The sequence below is a fragment of the Gracilinanus agilis genome, chromosome 4 (genome assembly GCF_016433145.1).
Source record: "Gracilinanus agilis isolate LMUSP501 chromosome 4, AgileGrace, whole genome shotgun sequence".
Lineage (NCBI taxonomy): Eukaryota > Metazoa > Chordata > Mammalia > Didelphimorphia > Didelphidae > Gracilinanus > Gracilinanus agilis.
Genome location: NC_058133.1, coordinates 274,346,771 through 274,369,627, shown reverse-complemented (window position 1 = coordinate 274,369,627; position 22,857 = coordinate 274,346,771). Strand labels below are relative to the sequence as shown.

Sequence of the window (22,857 nt, the reverse complement as noted above, 5' to 3'; positions counted from 1 at the left end):
CAACCTGCACTCATCCAACATGGAGTCCATCCCAGGAGAGAAAGAGCCACTTCCTGCTTCCCTATTCCATTTAGAATTCTCCAGCCTTGCCTGATAAGCATCCTAATAACTAATCTTAAACATCTACACCTTACTTGTTAATTTATCTTCAATAGGGAGGTCTTTAACTATGTGTGCAAGAGTGGGTGATGAATCAGAATTGACTGACTGCCCCTTGGGCAGTCCAAAGCAAAGGACTTGCATTCATACATGGAAGGATAAACTAGGAAAGGTGATACCCTCCTGCCACAAACAACCCAAATCAAAATCTTTTTGGCAACTTTAATGGGCTCCAAGAAGGTGTTTGGGGGGACAGAAAAGTTTAGTTGGGGATACCTTGGCAGCTCTGGCCATGTCACTCCCTACTCAGTAACTCCCTCTCACCTCCAAGATTTCCTTACTTATCCTTCAAGGCCCTTCACAATCGGGGCCCCTTCTGCCTCTCCAGCCTTCTTACACTGCATGTTCTCAGCCCCCCGATGCTCTATTCTCCCTTGACACTGGCTGTCTTGTTCTTCCTGTCATAGATCCCTCCATCTCCCTCCTCTGGGCACTCTCTGCTGCCCCGCCATGCTTAGAATCCTCTCCCTCCTCTTTTCTGCCTCCTGACTTCCTTGACTTACTTCCAGGATTAGCTCCAACCTTTCAACAGAGAGCCTTTCCTGATCCCCCATAATGCCATCACCTTACCTCTGCTGATTATGTCCAATTTATCTTCTATTTTATCTGGTTTGTGCCCATTGTTTGCACACTGTCTCCCTGCTCAGACTCTGAGCTCCATGATGTCTCGGAGTGTCTTTGGTCTGTCTTTCAGACCTGAGCATTAGTCCAATGCCTTTGGACTGCGCTTACACAGAAGGTGGTCCCCCAGCACCGACCTGGGCTCTGTGGGGGGAGCTGCTGCTCTGTACTCACTTGGGGGGCGTCTGTCCGCAGCCACCTGGGACGTCAGCACCAGCAGAGTCACCCACAGAATCTCCATCCAGATGCCCCCGAAAGGCCGCGTGCTCACCATTCTGGAGACAAGCTGAGGAGGAGGGACACGGAGAGATGGAAGAGGCAGGAGGGTCCTCACTTCATGGGAAGTCCCTGCGCCTCTCGCAGACTAAGGAGTGACACTCTCTTGTCTGCCTCAGGGCTGGGCAAACTGAGGGAGTTGAGAGAGCCAATCATCGTTAGGAATAAATGAATCACATCATGAGTTACCAGGCAGAGGTTTGTTTTCCAGGGTCTATTTTAGTATGTTCAATGTTTTTTTTCCAATTGATAAAAAAAGCAATAACCAGAAAGCATAGAATCTCAGGAAAGTGTGTGAAGTGAGAAATAAGTGTGATATTCTCAGATATATTAGCAATATTAATATCTCTACAATGAATGCACCCCAAATCCCTGTAAGAGTTAGTAAGCTGGTCTTTCCAAGACAGCATCCCCCGCAGGATCATTGGCTGCCCCCCACCCCCACCCCTTAACCATTCAGACTATCAAGACCTCAGATCTCTTTTGTCCTGAGTGAGTCAGAGACAACTGATGGTTTTACAATCAGAAACAAGCTCTGTCTTTACTACAGAAAGTGTTTTAGGAGGTGCCTTTGGAATTTGTGCTTTTAAAATGTTCTAAACTGTAGTCCAGTGATTTAGGAATGAGTTTTATGAACCTGAGGCTGGGATAACAGCCTCCTCCCTGGGCTACAGCTCCCTTCCTCAGTGTCTTTCACAAGCTACCTTTGGCTGCTTTAATTTGCATTCTTACACCCTTCAGCCCCTTCTCACTCAGGCTGTGCAATTTTCCCTCAAAGGGGTGCCTGCCTGAGAGAACAGCTGCACTGGAAGCTCTGGGAAAGCACAAGAGTCACAACTCTGTTCTCTGCCCCATCCTGGCTGTGGACCTGGTACATACAGATTGATGGTGCTTCCAACACCCTGTGTGGAGTGAGAAATTAGTGTTGTTCTCCACTTATTAATGATTAATATCTCCAAGATCAATATCCCTAGCGCCCCAGTAGAAGTTATTAAACTTAGTTTTTGCTACTCCCCTGATGATTGCCCCACCCTCACTCTTCCTCCCCTTTGGGGAGTTTCTACTTTAAGATGTTGATTAGTTTGCCCCTTCCCCCTGGGAACTTTCCTTAAGGGAGGCTCCAGGCTGCTGGGGATTTTCTCCCATTTTATCAGAGGCCTATCCTAGGTGGTCTAGCCCCAGGGCTGGAATGATCCTCTTGTATCAGCTATAAGACATCAGCCTCTCCTAGGTAATCCAACCCTGAACTCCTCTTCTTTTATAGCTACTATAAAACTAACCAATTTAACATTATATAATGGAGCAGAGAGTGCTCAAAAGTCCTCAGGGGCCCCTCAGAATGTCGGCAGCCTAACTGAATCTTCTGCCAACCTCTTATCTCACTTCCCTTCTGTCCACTTGCCTGACCCTCCCTAGTTGTTAACAGCACCACATTTGTTTCTGAGAAACTGCTTGCTTGCTTAAGGAACGTATATTTTTGAACACATCAATCCTATCCTTTGAAATGTGCGCCAAGGCAAACTCCCACCAACTAATTTTCCTATATGTGTTCTGTATTTACTTATGGATGGTGCGATTCTCTCTCATGTGAGTAGGACACCCTGGCTGGCCCATTATTAAAGGTCCCTAAAACTTCTAAACCTGAGTGTTTGGCATTTTTCAGGAGGTGTCCCACTTCATTTGGAGGCTCCTCAGCAAGATCCTCCAGCACAGGACCAAGGTAAAACTTGACTTGGGTTTGTGTATGTGTGTGAGTGAGTAGGGAGAGGTCTCTGGGAGCCTGAGGTATACAGCTTTCCAGCTGGGTTTGTAATCCTGATTATACTGGGACAGCCTACTGCTAGGCTGGGACTTCATAACAGAACCTCTCCTATCTTCTCCGGGAGTATGGGCTGAGTGAGGACCAGGAAAGTATGTGGTTCCTAGTCTCTGCAAGGAGCTAGGCCAGAAACCCTGGGAAGTGAAAGGTACCTTGTCAAGCACACCTTTGGTTTCTGTGGTAGAAATCTGCTGCCCTAAAATTAACATCCAAACTCAGGCTGATTTTTGCTACTCCCAGAACCCCTAGGGGAAGGCCTCTGAGAGACTTGTTTTTTAGCCCCAGGGGAACTGTGGTAGCAGGACTAATTTGGCTCTTTTTTTTCCGGACCATCTGAATGATTCAGGAAAACTGGATCCAGAAAGGGAGGCGGGGGGAGCTGTTGGACTGTTGGATGCGACATTGATTAGTCTGCAGCTAGGCTGCCAGCTGAGAAGTCACCTGGAGCTATAGGTAGACACTAGTGCCAGGGCGCCACAGGTAGATGCTAGTGTCAGGGAAGACACTAGTGCCAGAGTGCCACAGGTAGACACTAGTGTCAGGGCGCCACAGGTAGATGCTAGTGTCAGAGAAGACACTAGTGTCAGGGCACCATGGGTAGACATTAGTGTCAGGGCAGACACTAGTGTCAGGATGCCACTGGTAAACACTAGTGCAGGGGCAGACACTAGTGTCAGGATGCCACAGGTAAACACCAGTGTCAGGGAGCCATCAGTAGACATTAGTGTTGGGGTGCCGCAGGTGGGCCCCAGGGTCAAGGTGTATGAGCCAGACCCAAGGGTTAGAACGTACAAGTGTCTATTGCAGTGTGTGCATGTGGCTTTTCTGTTGAGTCTCTGTTTCATGTTAATTGTTGTTCCAATGAGTCAATCGTCATCCTGTTTGTGTACTCCACTTGAGTGTTTTCTTAAGAATTTTCAGCAATTTAAATGGGCAGCAGCTGGGTATGGGAACCAGGTTAGTCCTGGCATTCTCTGTACCCTGTGCGGGCTGGAGTGGCCCACATTGGGGACTGGGTGGTCATTGGAGGGAACCACTGACTTCTCTGCTGCCTATGAAGTCAAGAGGGTGGTCAGTGGACAGCCGGGCCACCCGGACCAAGCCCCTATATAGACATTTGGATAGACCTCCTCACTGACATCCCCCAGAAAAGTAAAACTTGCCTTTTGAATCTAAAGAAGAATGAAACAGCAAAATCCCAGTTGCCAGTTAAGTCCCTCCAAGGACAGAACCCTTCTCCAGGTGTCCTACAAGGAGATCCTGAGGAACCTCCTCCCTATGGGAACTCTGACCCCTTGGCACCACTCCCACCAAAATGCCCTTTATATCCCACACTCCACACAACAGGTCCCCAAACTCCCTCAATGGTAAACCCACCCCAAATGCACCAAGGCACTAAGTATCAACCTGAGCCCCTCACCTCAGGTCCATCTCCTGTGCTGCCCCTTAGACAAACAGGTCCAGTAATGGGAGAGGATGGAAACCCCTTTATGGTATATGTCCCTTTCTCCTCCACTGATTTGTACAATTGGAAACACCAGAACCCCTCCTTCTCTGAAAAATTCCACGGGTTGATTTCCCTCCTTGAGACAATCTTCTTCACTCATAACCCCATGTGGAATGACTGTCAACAGTTGTTACAGGTTCTCTTTACCTCAGAAGAACATGATAGGATCAAGAGGGAAGCAGCAAAGATTATCCTAGGGCGAGATGGGCAGCCTACTATAGATCCTGTCTGAGTAGAGGCTATTTTCCCTTCTACCAGACCAAATTGGAATTACAATCAAGATGGAAGTAAGGAGGCTCTTGACTGGTACCACCAGACTCTATTACATGGCCTACATGCTGCAGTCAGAAAGCCAACCAATCTTTCTAAGGTGAGTGTAACCACCCAAGGGTCAAATGAGTCACCCACGGCTTTCTTAGAATGATTAATGGAGGCATATTGCAACTTTACTCCCATAGACCTGAAGCCCCAGAGTAGGAGGGCTGTGAATATCACATTTGTCACCCAATTAGCCCCTGACATATGCAGGAAGTTGCAGAAATTAGAAGGTTTTGAAGGGAAATTATTGTCTGAACTGATAGAGGTAGCCCAGAAGGCTTACCACAATAGGGAATAGGAAGATGTGACTAATATCAAGAAAGTCACTAAGGTCTTTTTAAGCTTCCCTGCTGAAGGAGAAACCTGGGGCCCACAGGGATCCTGAAGGCAAGTAAGTCCCTTAGAGCAAGGGAAAATGAGGTTAAAGAGGAACTAGTGCACAATCTGCAAGGAGGTGGGCCACTGGAAGAATGAATGCCCCAAACACCACAAAAATGGCCACCCCCAATACAGTTATTGGGGTGACAGGGCCAGGGCTCAGGAGACCCCCAGAAGCCCATGGTCAAGCTGAAGGTAGGGGGCACTATGGTGGACTTTCTCGTAGATAGGGGAGCCACACATTCAGCTCTGCAAACTGATACTGGCCCTTTCTCTAAAGATCACAGTCTAATCCAGGGGGCCACTGGGCAAATAAGTTCATACCCCCATACCACTGCCAGAACTATTGACCTGGGATCCGGGACAGTCACACACTCCTTCTTGGTAATGCTGGGCTGCCCCTATCCGCTCTTAGGAAGGGACCTATTGAGGAAGCTAAAAGCCACCATATCCTTTCAAAGAAACAGAACTCAGCTAAAATTTGGAGACCAGCCACAGGCCCTTTTGGTTACATGCCCACTCTCAGAGGAATATCTCCTCACTACATCAGGGGTTTCAAGGGTCTCTGATCCATTCCTACTGGAATTTCAATCCAAGGTCCCAGGAGTTTGGGCAGAGTTCAATCCACCACCAACCACCAATGGTAGTCCAGCTCCTCAATACAGCCACCCCAATTAGGGTGAGACAGTACTCTATTATCCAAAAGGCCCACACCAGAATAGGAATTCACATCCAGAGGCTCCTCTAGGCAGGAATATTAATTCCATGCCAGTCTCCATGGAATACACCCCTATTGCTTGTCCAGAAACTTGGGAGCTCTATTGACTTGTCCAGGTCCTTAGGGAGGTGAACAAGAGGGTGGAAACTGTGCATCCCACGGTACCCAACCCCTACACCCTTTTGAGCCAACTCCCTCCTGAAAACATGATCTACTCAGTCCTGGACCTCAAAGACGCCTTCTTTTGTATTCCCCTGTCACCCATCAGTCAGTCTATTTTTGCATTTGAGGATCCATAGGATGGAGGGAATGATCAATTGGCCTAGACTCAACTTCCCCAAGGTTTCAAAAATAGTCCCACATTGTTTGGGGAAGCATTGGGGCGGGACCTGTCTCTATTTAAGGATCAGCATCCTGTTATCACCTTGTTACAATATGTGGATAACCTTTTTATTGCTGCCCCCCATCTGGAGGCCTGTAAGACTGCCACCTTAGAATTGCTCGAAACCCTGTCAAAGGTGGGGTATCGAATATCTGCTAAAAAGGCCCAGCTTTGCTTTTCATCTGTAACCTACCTTGGATATGTGCTGGAAGGCGGGAAGTGAAAGCTTTCTACTCAACATTCCTACCCCTACCACCAAAAGACAGGTGTGTGGGTTCTTAGGGGTAGTGGGCTACTGCAGGCTCTGGATTCTGGGTTGCGCTGAGATTGCTAAGCCTCTTTATGCTGCCACCTCAGGGAAGGACACTGAACTATCTTGGAAGTTGGAGCAGCAAGAGGATTTCCACCGGTTGAAGAACGCTCTGGTGAGTGCCCTTCCCTGCCTTTGGCCTACCTGATTTGTCTAAGCCCTTCTATTTGTTTGTAGATAAGGCCCATGGCATAGCCAAGGGAGTCTTGGCACAGATTATTGGACCATGGCGCCAACCTGTGGCATATCTGTCAAAGAAATTGGATTATGTTGCTGCAGGCTGGCCAAACTGCTTGGGGGCTATGGTTGCCATGGCACTTTTAGTGAAGGAATCCTCGAAGCTAACCTTCAGATAGGATTTGATAGTCACTGCCCCACATTCAGTGGAATCCTTGCCACACAGTTCATCAGATTCCTGGCTCTCAAAGGGCAGAATCACACAGTATCAGGCCCTGCTTCTCAATCTACCCTCAGTCATCGTTTCCAAAACTGAGATCCTTAATCTAGCCACCCTCCTCCCAGATCCTAAGGATCAGCCAGTAACCCACGATTGCCTAGAAATCCTGTATTCCTTATCAGGCCTACACCCTGACCTCACCAATGTCCCCCTTCTGGATGCCACCCATATCCTTTTTGTGGATGGCAGCAGTTTTGTGAAGGATGGGATATGATATGCTGGGGCAGCTGTGGTGGAGCCTCCTCAAACTATCTGGTCCCAAGCACTGGACCATGGCACATCAGCCCAGCGGGCTGAACTCATTGCCCTCACACAGGCCCTACATTGATCCCGAAGTAAGTCAGTTAACATCTACATCGACAGCCAGTATGCGTTTGCAACTGCCCACATCCACGGTGCCCTATACCAAGAGAGGGGCTTCCTGACATCTGGAGGAGACAGGAATCCTATTCTCATTCAGATCCTAGATGGATTGCATGCACATTGGTGATGGGACTGTACTTGGGGCCTCAGACTGTACATCAAAGGGAAATATCCTGGCACTGAATTTACAATATAAAGAGTGCAAAAGAAAATCTCTCCCCCAGTTCCAATTGGTCCCTCGAGTGACCTATTTCGGTACCTTAACTCACCCACCTCTATGCTGAGTCCACCCCTTGCTAGGACTTCTGAAAAGACACCTAACCTTGTTCAGCCACTGGCACATAATGCAACCCACGCCCCTGCTGAAACACCAACTCCTAGTGAAGTTTGGAGCACCATCTTCCCTGCTCATCCAGGAGATAGAACCCTCTTCAGAGCCCTGGATTCCATGTTCCTTTTTTTGAATTCAAGTCAGCCTAACTTGACTCAGGACTGCTGGCTCTGCCTCAACCCTCCACTCCCTTATTATATAGGCATCGGGTAGACGATGTCTCTAACATTCAGTGGTTAACCCAACAAGAGGGAGAAAAGCAATGCCTCTGGGGCCACGTGCCTATCCTCACCCTCGGAGATTTGTAGGGAAGTGGAACCTGTCTGGGTGTGCCTTTTTCTAACTATGAGGACTCTGTCCTATATTTTCACTGTGCTGGTGTTCTCCTCCCCAAACCCTGCTCCATCCCTGAAGAAGACTTCGAGGAAGAGTTTGCACACTATTGGAAGGCCCCAGAGAATACTTCATTTGCCTGTAACAAAGGAACAAGCCCCTGTGTCTCTCCACAGATGCTGGCTGAGAAGAAGGAGCCAAGGATATGTATTTTGGTGCCCATCCTCCCCCAGGTTTACTACTGTTCAGGGGAAGGGGGTTGGGAGTACTTCAGGATCCTAGGAAGACACCGCTTTAAGTGAGCCTCCATTTTAGTTCCAGTTCTAATTGGACTAGGGATAGGAGGATCAGTTGCCTTGGGTACTGCAGTCTTGATCCAGGGAGACATGAATTTCAAGACTCTTACCTCCCAAGTAGGTATGGATCTTCTGGACTTGGAGAAATCAGTAAACCTTCTTGAAACCTATGTCTTATCCCTCACAGAGGTGGTTTTACAAAATAGGAGAGGGTTGGGCTTGCTCTTCCTTAAGCTAGGAGGTCTCTATGTAGCCCTGGGGGAAACCTGTTGTTTCTGTGCTAATCACTCTGGGGTTATCAGAGGGAGTCTGTCCCTTGTTAGGAATAGATTAAAGGAAAGGGAGGATCTAAGAAACAGTGGAGGTAGCTGGTATTAGAACCTGTTCTCCTGGTCACCCTGGCTGACTACACTGCTAAGTGCATTGGTGGGCCCTCTTCTGCTGCTGCTCCTTGGCTCACACTAGGACCTCTAATTATCAACTTTCTCACATCATACATCCGAAAATGCCTACAAATTGTCAAGATAATGGCAATGCGAACTCATTATATGACCGTCATGAATGACAGTGAGTCAAAGGTTTGACTCAGCCCCAACAGGAGTAGGGAAAGTGCTCAAAAGTCCTCAGGGGCCCCTCAGAGGGTTGGCAGCCTAACTGAACCTTCTGCCAACCTCTTATCTCACTTCCCTTCTGTCCACTTGCCTGACCCTCCCTAGTTGTTAACAGCACCACATTTGTTTCTGAGAAACTGCTTGCTTGCTTAAGGAATGTATATTTTTGAACACACCAATCCTATCCTTTGAAATGTGCGCCAAGGCAAATTCCCACCAACTTATTTTCCTATATATGTTCTGTGCTTACTTATGGGTGGTGTGATTCTCTCTCATGTGAGGAGGACAACCTAGCTGGCCCATTATTAAAGGTCCCTAAAACTTCTAAACCTGAGTGTTTGGCATTTTTCAGGAGGTGTCCCACTTCAATTACTGTCCTTTATTTCTGGATTAAAATCTGTCTCCGACCTTTGACTATTTTCTTTAAAATGTTCATTTGAAGGAAGGCTTGAATGTATAAAATAAGTAGGAATTTTTCTGCAAATCAGGGGTCATTTTGTCAATGACTTCAGATCTGGCCACACATTTCTCTCTCTATAAATCTGGGGAACATTGTCTCAGCATTGCTCCACATTTTTTAATCTCTCTCAATACATATATATTCCATTTTAAAGATTTTTTTTCTCGATCTCTTTGAATAGTGGCTAAACAAGGTACATCTTGATATTTTAAGGTCCCTTAAACTTCTACTTCACACACCCTCCACCTCCAAATTCCTCAACCTATTTATTTCCTTTTTCTGAAACTCTTACCTTCTGTCTTTGAATAAATACTGAGTATTGGTTCCAAGGCAAAAGAGTGGGTAAAGGCTAGACAATTGGGGTTAAGGGACTTGCCCAATGTTACAGAATTAGGAAATTTCTGAGGCCAGATGTGAACCCATGACCTCCTGGCTCTCTATCCACTGAGTCACCTAGCTGCCCAAACTGGCATGGGCATTGTATCCCCAGAAACTCAGGCAAACTATTTTCAGGAAAATTCCTTTGCTCCCTTACACCCTTGTGACTCCCAACCCAAAATATCTGACCTTGAGGATTATTGTCCTTTGATTGTCCCATTGATTTGAGATGGACAAAGAGACACACCTTATTCATCTGTCCTCAAAGTCAGGAGAACCACCCTCATGCTCTCTGGGCAAACCTTCCCCACTCCTTGCTTCAGTGCTTACTACTCTAGAGTCACTTCTTCACTGTTGTAAAGAGTATAAAAACCCCAGAATTGATGTCCTCTGGGGGAACAGCTTTTCCATCCATGCTGTTCTCCCAAGGAACAGCTTTCCATCTTGCTGTTCCACCTTTCTATCCTCCTGGCTATTATCAACATTACTTTCCGAATTAATAAATTTCTCTTTTTATTTTTAAGCTAAGTTTCAGAGTCTTGCCTTCTTGCAAAAGGTATCCTTCCCGAACCCAGGGGTTCACCATTGTACCCCACAAGATCTGGCTGTGACCCTACAACAAAAGTACTCATTTTCTAAGGCATACTCCTCCACTTCAGTCACTCACAAAAATGTTTGCCATCTCCCACAAAGATACAACCTCTACATTAAAAAAAAAATGCTTGAATTCCCTTTGGATTACAACCTATTCGCTTTCCACCTCTCCCTTTTCCTCCCTACACCAAACTTACTTTTCATTTATACCATAAGCTCCAACTCCTTTGCCCTCAAGTTCTCTCCCAAACCATTTCTTCTGAACTAATCATTCTTTCCTCCTTTCTCCATCTTGATCCCTTGGTGAACCAGTTTAATTCTACATTGTTCTCTTCTTTTGATCCTACAAAGGAGGAGCATAGATTCTTATACTATTTTTTCAACTTCAGAAAGCAGCTCATTTTACCCATTGACATAATAATACTGTTGACTGGGGAAAAAAGCAAAATAGAACTATTAAGTAGTCAGAAAAGTCACTCTTTAATCAAGGAAAGGGGTTCAGTGTGATAGTAGGCCTCCACACAGAGCTGTGCACTAACACCCAAGCAGAGTTCGAGGATTGAACTCTGGATGCTCTGGACACAGACCCCTGGGAGTGCCACCTCACTAGATGATGAAAGAAATTGGGGAACCATTTGGGGAGATCCCGGGGTAGGGAAAGATGATTGACATTACCACAGCTACAAGGAAATGGGAGTGTTCAAACTACACTGACAAGATATAATCAAGCTTGGGAAAGGAATCATAGCCAGGGTCTAAGGTGTGAGGGAAGGGGCTACCTACAAGGGATACTAAAAGGGTGGTCCCTGCCAAGGTGTGGGTCTTTCCAGGGGAATGGTCTCTGATACAATGGGGAAAACTACCTAAGACAAAAAGAGTACTTAGCATATGCTTAGTCTTATGGGGGAAACTGGGGTTAACTTAAATATTATCAGGGTTCTGAGGAAGGGTAAGTTAGAGACAAGACAAGGCAATAGATTGGTATTAACAAGTTGGGGAATTACAATTTAGAATGGGTTTGGCAGTTGGAGGCCCCACTGCCAACACAGATCCACCTAGCCAGGGAGTCTGTGAAACTAAGTAAGTAGACTGACAATAGGTTTTATAAACAGGGTTTAATTCAATGAACTATAGTTCGAAGGAAGGGAAAGGGGTTCTATTCTACCAGTCTATGGGCAAGCCTCAGGGTCATGGAATGAACTTATTATCTACACTAAGCTAGAGACTACATAGCAGGGCAGGGCACAACGAATATCAGGAATGAAAGTGGGATCCTCACTGCTGAGTCCTGTCAACATCCAGCAATGTTTGAGCTCTCTCCCAGGTCCTCAGCCAGTACTCCTTCAATTGGGTAAGTCAGGGAGCTAAACCAACCTGAGCTGACCACCAGCAACCCTGGTTAGGTTTTACAGTCTCAACCAAACTTCCCACAGGCAGATGACTTTTTTCCTTCTAGATACCAGGATATTAGGATACAAACTCCACTTCCTCTGAGGTCTCCCAGGGGGTCAGTTACAACTTGTCCCCAGCCAACATGGAGTCCATCTCAGAGAGAGAAACAACACTTCCTGCTTCCCCATTCCATTTAAATTCTCCAGCCCTGCTTGCTAAGCCTCCCAAATAACTAATCTTAAACATCTTATTAATTTATCTTACAACATTAGTCCCACCTAACTGGGATTGTCATTTACCTCAGGGTCCACTATTTAGTCTGAAACTGCTAACCTGAGATTCCCTTCAGGATGGATTCTCACAGGAACAGAGAACAAGTACAAGCTTTGAGGTCTCCAACTTACAAGCTAGTCCTAAAACTTGGGGTTAATCAGATCTTACTAGGCTACAAGTTTGGGGTTTCCAGATTCCATATCAGCATACTCCCCTTTTGGTCGAAGGCTGAAATGCCATTGACCAATCAAACAGATAAATGGGTGATGCTCTATAGGATTGAATTCTGTCACTAATGGTGGGAAACCTTGGGGTACAGTTATGGGCAACTGATGTTTGGGGACACTCCCCAAACACCCACACATTGACATTTGAGCCAGAAAGGCAGGTAATCTGCCTTTTGCAAAACTTCTGACAAACAAAACACTACCCCATTTTCCCAAAGTCTTTAAGTCTTTCAAATATGGAGGTCCTGATATAATACCTGCAACCTCCTTTCTCCTGTAGACTTCTCCTTTTGTACAGACAGTTCATTGCTGCAAGAGAAATCAAGAGAAATCCATAAACACATTCTCTAAGAGGACTTAATCAACTCCAAATATACTTATTCACTATAAAGATTATTCATATCCATGCTTCTAACCTTACTCTGAAATTCCTTATTAATTTTGTTAATGTCTATTCTACAACAATTATAAAATTATGTAAGCCTAATCAGAAAGATTGCCTTACTCCACCAAAATATCATATAGAAGAACAACTCTACAACTATAGAAATATAAAAGCAAAAAATAAAATCCACATCACAAGTTAATTAGGGTTTTTAAATCAGAAAGTGGCCCTTCCCCCATTCATGGCCCCAAATTAAAATATCATCTAATACCAAGTAAAATTCTGATTAAATATTCTATTACAAAAATCCCAAAATCATATTAAAAAACTGTATGACAATTTCAGCTTCAAAACAATTTTGAATGTCAAATTTAAAAAGTCTCAAAATTAAATTAACTCCAAAAATTCTCAAGATTAAAAATGTTCCTACCTTTCTGTAATTTTAAAACCTCTCACCCACACCCCTTTGGGGAGGTTGAGATGCTAGGGATTTTAAAAACTGTTTTCATTCACCTTAAACTACTTAACAACTATAATCATGCTTAAATAGCTTAGACTTTTTACTCCTATTAACTATTTTTTTGTATGAAAGGAATAATGTTGCAACTGAGTTAGCCAATGCAAAAAGTCTGTAGATGAAAATTATTGTGAAAATAATCCTCTTGTTGTAGAAGTAACATGAGATGTCCTGATTTAATTGAGTTCTAGTCTTAACTAAATTAGTTTTGAGTATGCATTTCAATTACTTGAGTATCTATTCATTGGCAATAAGGGTTCATTTACCATTGAATTTAGCCTAGTCCAGTGGTTCCCAAACTTTTTTGGCCTACTGCCCCCTTTCCAGAAAAAATATTACTTAGCCCCCTGGAAATTACCAGGGGGCGGTAGTGCCCACTTTAGGAATCACTGGCCTAGTCTATAAGTGATTTCATTAGAATTCCTAGTCACAAAGTTTTTTTTCTCATCTCATTGTTTCCTGCCTTGAAGCTCCAAAATGTAAAAACTATACTGGTACTGAGAAGCAGTTCAGTGTTCTATCTGAACCTTGTTTATAAAAATGTTGCTTAGAATTCATTATTTATATGTGTTGCTTCTCCCCCTATTTGGCACCGATGTTTTGCCAGGTTTTCTTATACCCTAAATTCTTACTCCTTTTAAATCTTTAGGAAAAAGGAACCCCCTTAATTTGCTACCTCATTTAAAATGGCTAAAAACTTCTATCTGCCTCAACAATTCATATATGCTAGGTCTTGCTTTTCTAAGGCTTCCTTCATTATATAATTACAAAAAAATTGCTATAACAGAAGAAATTTAGTTAAGGTTAGAATAGGATTACTAATAATTTTGATATGGTACAATGTAATTTTATTATAGTAACTGTCAGTTAAATGCAAATTGTTAGCCAGATTTTATTGAGCATAAAAACTCATTGTTAGAAGTTTGTTTTGTTGGGACCTTGCAATGCATAATGGTTTCAGTGAACTTGAGTTGTGATTAATAGCCAGCCTGACACAGAGAGGGAATGTTTATTCTATAAAGACAGAAATTGTATTGGCCATTTTGTGGATGTAAAAGTCATTCAGAAAAAGTTGTAATGTTGATGAGGAGAACTTATTCTAGAATTTGAACTTGGGATTTTTTCAAATCAGAAGTTATTGTAATGTATGTCAGAACTACCAACATGTAACCATATGATACACAAGAAGTTTTTAAAGTGGTTAATCTGTGCATGGGATTTAATAATACAGGTACTAAGAATTTGGTATTTTGCAAAAGAGGGGATTTCTAAGCAGTGTTGTATTTGACTAAGGTTTTATGAATTGTTTTTTGAAAATGTGTACAATGTACAAGAAGGAATTTGTGATCTAGAGATTAACATGTATTCAGACACAAATTGTTAGAAAGTAATGATGAGTAAATACAAAATATGTATGCATTTGTACTATAAAGAGAATTTGTTTTTCCACCTAAATAGGTTAAGGATATATGATATGCCACTAAAAAGAAAAATTTGACCAGCCCTGAAATCGAGAAGGGTTTGACATGAGAATTCCATGCAATTCAGTATAGTACCTTTCCTCTACTTGCAATAATGGTAAAGAGGAGAAGCCAAGAGAAATAAGAGTAATGGATAAAGAAATACTGGGTGTAAATGTAAATACCGGGTGTGAAATGGATACAACAAATTATAAAACGGAATAATGTTGATGGAATTTAACTGGGTATGTAGTAATGTTTTGAGGTAAAAGGAAACTAAACTGGAGGTTCTATTCTGCTTTAGGTAGAGGTTTGAGAGAAGTATGGGTAGATGCTTTGAACTTCAGTTTGTTTAAACACTGAAAGATTGCTAAAGTATTTTAATCAAAGTTATTTGGAGGTTGTGGAGTTCAAACTAAAATCTATTGAGAGTTATTTATTATGAAGGGTTTGGTATCTGCAAATTTTTAAAAGTGTAGTAAGCTCACTTGTTAAAGAGGGATGAGACTAGGTTGTTAAGTAATAAAAAACTAAATCAATTAAGCAGCATTAGGATGAATTGCTCACAAGCTATTAACTCTTTCCTTGTACACAAGAAGGAGAAAGAAGTGTTTATAATTGTTCTACATTGATACTTAGGGACTGAAATAGCAACACAGAACATAAGTATGACCTCAAGGAGTTGACAACTACTTATAGAACTTATAGATGAGTATATTTTGATTGTATACTTCAGATATTTTAAGGAGATATTCAAACAAGTAAAAGTTGCAGGCAGTGTCCAACTGGACGGCGTGTTTGAAGCTGTGGAATCTTAATGCACACATTCCATGTCCGGAATGATAAACTGAGTTGAGTGATGTGTCATTGATAAGTTACCTCACACAAACTTTGGGAATATACGTTGAGAAACACCCCAGATGTTCATTGATATTTTGATTACATATTGCTCTGTATAAAGATATATGTTGCAAACAGTAGCTAAGAAGCAGGCAGAACATTAAAAAATGGCTTATATGTGGAACATGCTTGCTCAGAATTTTATGATTTTTGTGTGAATTGCTGCTGAAATGACCTAAAACTTATAGCTGATGAGCACTGTGCTACAAGTACAGTGTCTTAAATTTTGGGAGTTTTTGATTAACACTTTCAGAGATACCATATGTTTTTTTAATTTTTATGATGGGAAAAGCAAATCAGGGAAAGTGAAGAAGTATGTTGTGTTTGAATACAGAAGAAAGTCAGACTTTAATCTAATGTCCATTAAGTTTAAGTATGCAGATTTGTGATGAGTAAATGGGAGTCGTGTTCTGCTTTTTAAGCAGGGGGTTTTGAAGGAAAAAGAGAGAGGAGGAGAAGGAGAGAGGTGGGAGGTGAAAGAGAACAGGTAGATGTTCTGCTCTTATAATTGGATCTTCAACCTAGAGATATTTCTAAAATTAATGTATGTGTTTTGGAAAATCAAAAATGATTCTGGAATTTCTCTGGAAAGTTACCCTGAAGAGATTCCTGTATGTCCTTCACATGGCCTGGGTTCAGGAGATGATATAGCTCTGATTTATATTTACTATGCAGCTACTCAATTCAAAACTGTTCCTTATTTCAGGTTTTGTGTCTAAAAAAATGATCTGTTAATTATCACCAAAATATGTAAGAATAACTGAGTGATCAGCCTTGTAGGGAAGTGAAAGGTTTGTTTGAGGATATGGAAATTTGTTTCTGGTCTGCTGATAAGCAGAATTTCTGAGCTAAGATGGGTACGACTTATCTTTTAAGGAAGGAGAAGGCTTCTGGGATCCACTAGTGACGTAGTAAGCAAAAGACCAAGAACGTCCTGGCAAAAGAATGAGAACATCCTGTGATGGTTAGGGAGGCACTTCAGGGCTCAACCTGGACTGGACCTTTTCTGACCATCTAAGCTGCTAATCCTTGAGTGACACAACAAGGACATGAACTAATGACAGCTTTGGCCTGTACATGAAGCCCTTCACTATGTGTCTCTTGTGAAATAAGTAACTGCCTTCACAGTGTAACATAAGGGTAACACACACAGCCAGTACACACCCACACACCCACAAGTGACAGGACACACAGAATAACTGAGAACCTACACAAGGGACGTGGGAATTGAGTAAAAACACATTGGTTGGTGAATGACAGTTGGTAGTTATTGGTCACCAGTCAAGCTGGGGAAAGACAAGGATTGAAGGCTATCTTTCTGTGGGTCCTTTTTTGGGTTTGGAAGAAAGCACAGGAAGTAAAGTAAAACAGTTTATTAAGAGCTTAAGGTTAGGGATAGAGGGAATGGGCAAACTAAAACTATATATCTAATGGGTAAGTTCAAGGATTAGGAGGTGGGACAAAACTACACTAGTTCTAAGTTCAGACTGACAGGTCCAGCCTATAAGGTTAGGAGGGAATGTAAGTCTCACTGCAAGGGTCCACTTCTGTTCCAGCAATGTTCACAGCTACCAGGAATCACAGCAAGTAAAATCCACAAAAGAGGCAAAGTCAAGGATCTGAACTGGTTTGGTATGCCCACCAACCAAACCAGATTCACTGCTCAACTTGATCTTTCCCTGGGTAGATGGTTTTTACAGGAGACAGTTACTTTTCTGGGCTCTTCACCTCCAGCAGCTAAGAAAAGCATTCAACTGCCATCAGTTGCATACAGAGAGTCTCTCAGAAAAAGATCTCTATCCCTCCACTGTTCCATGCTTGAAATACTCCAGCACTTGGACACTCTGTATATAGATTTTATCCCAGATGCTGAGGCCAATACCCAATGTAAATGGGGACATGAGCTGATCCTCACCCTCCGGGACTTGCAGGGTAATGGCATCCATTTGTAAATTCAGAGGCAGATCTCAGAAGCTCGTGTCTTGCCCCTCCCTGTGTCAGCATTGTTACAGCCCCCAGAGACGTGGTACTGGAACCCCCCCCCCCCCACACACACACACAACATGGTTTGCTTGTACTATAGGCATTACACCTTGTCTCTCCTTCAAGACAATAGAGACACCGGATGCTGCAGGTAAGCCTGTACTTTGCATCCTTGTCCACATTATTCCCTAGGTTTACTTTGCTTCAGGTGAAGGGGATAGAGCGAACTTTGAGAGAACACACACTGAGGAACACCTCCTTGGTTTGGGACAGTGCTGTTGCACCCCCATTCTTATCCTGATCTTGATACTTTTGGCCTTGTGGGCTCACTACCCTTCTGTGCCCACTGAAACTGAGTCAGTGGTTTGACTCACATACATAAGAAGAGGAGGGACTGAAATAGAGTAAAGAGAAGTCCCTGATCCATTGGTAAAAGTAGTAATCAATAAAGCATATTTTCCCTTATAGAAAGCAGGCTTGAGGAATATGCTTTCCCAGGCTGTAACAACAGATGGTCAGTGCAACCAGAAGATGGCCCGTCAAGGACGGATGAATCAGGTGTAGGATAAGATACTGTAATAGGTAACCTCTGGGAAGAAGATGGAGACCAGCTTGAGTGACAGATCGTCAGTTATAGAACTTAGAATTTACCCAGATGGCATGAGGCAGGGGCAAAAGACAGTTGAGACCCCGCTATAAAAACCCTGGGGCTGAGAATCTCAGGGTCTCATTTTTTTTTTAAACCCTTGTAATTCAGTGTATTGTCTCATAGGTGGAAGAGTGGTAAGGTTGGGCAATGGGGGTCAAGTGACCTGCCCAGGGTCACACAGCTGGGAAGTGGCTGAGGCCGGGTTTGAACCTAGGACCTCCTGTCTCTAGGCCTGGCTCTCACTCCACTGAGCTACCCAGCTGCCCCCATCAGGGTCTCATTTTTTGAGAAGGGTACTGGGTGGTGAAGGGTAGGCAGGCCTATAGACTTGCATATCCAGCACCTATTACCTTATTGCCTCAAACTATCAATTCACCTATTACTGAACAAGGCCGAGAGATAAACATCAACAGGTGCTATCAAGAAGAATATCACAATCCCTTCCTTTCATCTGGTCTAGACCACAGCCAGATCTCATCAGAGTCTGTGAGGGAGAGAAGTATCTCCAGCCAGCTGCCAACTTATTACTCATTGATTAGCCTATTCTAACTCCCATCGATTTAGCATAGCCATCCCCAACACCTCTTTTCTTATCCTGAATCCTACCCCTTTGAGTTTATAGCATTAAACCCTTTGAAAGGTATTTCAAGTGAAGACTGGTATCATTCCAAGAGCAAGTAAATTACAGCCAAAGGGGAAAGGGGATTTACCTAAATCACAGTCATTCGGCGTTATCCAACCCAATACCAATAACTATCTTTATTACAAACCTTTATCCTCCTACCCAGGGGTCGGCAACCTTCTTGGCCATGAGAGCCATAAATGCCACATTTTTTAAAATGTAATTTCGTGAGAGCTGTACAGTGCTCACAGTGCGCTCCTGTAACAGCGCCTGAAAAAAAAGGACTTTATGGCTCCTGCAGAAAGAGCCATATCTGGCCCTCAAAAGAGCCTGATACGGCTCGAGAGCCATGCGCTGCCGACCCCTGCTCTAACCTAACCCCAAGCCAAGTAGCCAGAGGAGCTGTGTGGAACAATATACAGCTTCTCACTTGATCTTTGGCTTGGGCACTGTTTGTGGGGTCAAATGCTTAGCTGAGCTGAACAGTCATAAGCCCTGGTGGTTATCAGCACACCTTGGTGGCCACTCAGGCATCCCTATCCTCACTCAGCCTAGATCCATTTACCATCTAGGGATCTTGGGCCATCTTATCAGGCCCATCTTACCACTCTGTTTAACAATACACAAAGGAATGTCCCTCTTCCCCGATTTATGGTACATCTGGCTTGTGTCTGATAAGGCTGATTGCTATGGTCATTCTGCCCTGGTCAGTAAGGCTACATTTCACTTATTGTTAACTTGAAAGCCATAACTTTGTATGAGCTCATTTCACCTTTTTACCTCTTGATCGTTTGTAACCCTATAAAAACTGCCTGTAACTTCACTTTGGGGCAACTCTCATTAAGAAAGTTACCCTGACCAATTAGGTACATTTGTTAAATAATAGATTAATAAATAAATATTAGTTCCACTAATTTGAACTTCTGGGTGTCTGGACTTGCCTTTTGAGATAACACATTTCACACATAGGTCAGGATGGAATGCAAAGTAAACACATAGCTAACTATGGATGAGAGTTTAGGTACATGTGAAAAGTAAATATCCCCTGAGTGATCTGAATGTTATCCACTTATCACTGACCACACACACCTGTATTTGTGATGAGGCATTTGCTTGATTAACAAGTAAGAACCTAAATGTGAAAGGAAATAGCCTTGTATCTTGTAACCTATATAAATTGTCTTGTAATGTCAGTCAGTCCATTAGGGAAGGCTGTCCCAGCTGGTAGATTTTTTTCCTTTTAAAAATTAATAAATAACAGTTCCAATTATTGAATTTCTGGGTATCTGGACTTGTGTTATGAAGCACCCCACTTCAGCATAAGTTGGCAATTGATCAGCAGTCACCTGTAGAGCTTGACAGGAACGAAGCTGAGCCCTTTCTCAGCCCTTCCATTTGCCTTGTGACTGTATTAATAACCAATTTTCCTCCATAGCATTTCTTTTCCCAGTTATCTTCCCATACATTTCACCCTTAGATGGCAATTCTCTCTAACCAAGCTCGGGGTTTAAAATAAATGATCTTCTGTTATTAACAATTATTTCTAGGGTCCATTATTTCTTTCCTAAATTTGGCCATCTAGGCCTATCCTGAATCTATGCTATGCTAATATAAGAAAAACACTCTGGAATCTATGCTGCAAATTCTCAAGTTTAACATATTATTTCCAAGCCTCTTAACCAAGCAAAATGCTCCTATTTTAAACTCTACCTGCTTTAGCTAAATTTGGGGGGTAGCTCTCTTCTTTCTAGGTTCTCTACTTAAAGGGAATTTGTTCAGGGTAAATATAATTACCAGGGGAAATAAAATGGCCCAGTTTTTGTCTGCTATGGCAAAATGAAAGCAATTAAGAAAGGCAATATTTATGGTTCCAGTGACATCTTGGGGCTCCTTTGGATTTTTCACAGGTATCTTCTTCAAGAATCCTTCAGATTCTAGGATGCAGGAAAATCTTGTCCAGGCTTTTGGCTCCTAAGAAATGTCTTGAGATAATAGTCAGTGCTCTAGGGTTTCTAAATAAATTCCTTTATAACAGGCAATCTAGCAAACTTAACCTTAATAAGTTCTAATCATTTCACCACTCTCCAGAACTGGGGTGATAAAATGCAGGGCATCCCTAGAAATTTCTTAGGAATTTTCCCAGGTCGGGAATTCCTTTCTCTAATATTGGTCATGTGCCAATGATCATCTATCAGAAAAATAATGCTCACAAAATAAATAAATGCCAAATTGGATTAGTTCTCTCTACTTAACAAAGGAAAACTTAAAGCTAATTCACTAAAGGAATGAGGATTCACAGGTCTTTTAAACAAAAACTTATCTTTTGTAATGGTTGCACTCTGGAAATTTACATTAAAAACTTCAAAAATCAGGCTATATATAGTTCATGGTCCTTTTACTTCTTCAAAAAGTAAAACCCATAAATTTTTCTCTCCAAACACAAAACTTAGGATTACTAAGGAAAAGCTTGAAAATTACCTTTAAATCAGAATACCTATCCAATTCTCTTCTCTTTTTCTTTTTACTTTAATTTACCTTTGGCTCTAAATTACATTTCTCTCAGCTTTGTCTCAAATGCCTTTGGCCTAAGGCTAAAGCCCCTCCTTCAGAGGAAATTCATTGGTCAGTTAAAAAAAACATTCAGGGTTTCCTTACCATTTAAAGCAAAGCCTTTTCCCATACCATGTCTAGTTTTTTTACAATGGCACAATAACCAAAAATGAAATTTCTTTATTCCAGAACACACACACACACACACACACACACACACACACACACACACACACATGTTAATCAGAAAAACCTTGCTCTCTGGAAACAAATATCAACTTTAAAAAATGTGAAATTACAGCACTCAAATAACAAAGTTAATACTTAGAATAAAATGCATCTCATTACCAACATTATTAAAACATTAATTGCACGTGATATACAATATTTCATACATTAATTATACAAAAACTGGGAAGAAAAGATTAGGATTTTAAAGTTATGAATTTCTGGACTGCCTTTTTCCCCCTGCTGGATATTCTTATATCCAGATCACCAATTCCTATATCTTCAGCTTTTGGGAAAAGTTAACTGTTAACACAACTTTATAGACATTGTTTTTCTTTTTGCTAACATTTAAATCACAAGCATTTAAGGTTATTAGCAGAGTCTCCTTCTAAAAACACATCACAAATACAATTTAAGCAAAACCTCACAGAGAATTGAGAAGACATCTAGAACTTAAGTTCTTTAAGCTTCTACGAGAAGTTCTTTCACTAAAATTTATAACCATTTAAACCTTAAGCCATGGCATTTCAATTCATGAAGAAACTTTCTCTATTTTAATGGTCTTAAAGCAGAACTTCAAATGAACACTCAGGCTCCTACACTCGAGCTCAGCTTCTCATTCAAAGTTTCCGGCCACTTGAACTATGCTTTCTTTGCCCTTACTTCTAACATAGGCACTGCTTCACTCATATACACATGCACCAACACACACACATCCAAAAACCTAGCCAAGCTCAGAGTTTGTAGTTAGGTTGAATGAGACTCCATTTTGGCCAATTTATCTTGGGATAAGACTTTGCCACCGTCTGCCACTTATCTAAATATTTTCATGCATCAGAGCCATTACTTTAAACACATATAACTCTCAGCCTTATCATTAGGTGGTTCCTCAGACTGCTGGCTGCCCCCACCTCCTGCTGGGGTCACAAACATGCTGTTCCTCATTCTAGCAGCCCCCCAGGTAGGCTCTGAATTTTGCCGCTCTCTGTGCAATACACAGACCATGGCTTAATGCCCCCTTAATTAAAGAGTGGGTCACTCCCAAATACATGAGATCAAGTCCTTTTTCTGAGAGCCACTTACCTGGACCCTCTGCTAACTGGACTCCTGAATCAATCCCAAATGGGTTATATGGGTACCTCATATCTTAGGGGTTCTTGTTAGCAGGACAGCTCAGGCAGCCGGGACTTTGGAATCTTGCTGGAGACCTCCATTTGTTGACTGGGAAACAAACAGAACTATTAAATAGTCAAAAAAGTCAATCTTTAATCAAGGAAAGGGGTTCAGTGTAATAGCAGGCCTCCACACAGAGCTGTGCATTAACACCCATGCAGAGTGTGAGGATTGAACTTTGGATGCT

At 42.7% G+C, this 22,857-nt stretch overlaps 1 protein-coding gene across 4 annotated transcripts in view; it reads right to left on the bottom strand.

The window, feature by feature from the left end:
• Window positions 1-22,657, bottom strand: part of LOC123245626 (H-2 class II histocompatibility antigen, E-S beta chain-like) — a 42,718-nt gene extending 20,061 nt beyond the window's left edge. For 3 of the 4 annotated variants that reach the window (XM_044674586.1, XM_044674587.1, XM_044674584.1), the window contains exons 1-2: window positions 22,581-22,657; window positions 955-1,066 (exon numbers count right to left, since the gene is read on the bottom strand). In XM_044674586.1, coding sequence (XP_044530521.1) covers window positions 955-1,054 — 100 coding nt within the window. In that variant the 5' untranslated portion in view covers window positions 1,055-1,066; window positions 22,581-22,657. Of the gene's footprint in view, window positions 1-954; window positions 1,067-12,460; window positions 12,513-22,580 lie in introns of all 4 variants that reach the window. The other variant, XM_044674585.1, reaches the window with a different exon arrangement.
• Window positions 22,658-22,857: the final 200 nt, after the last annotated feature.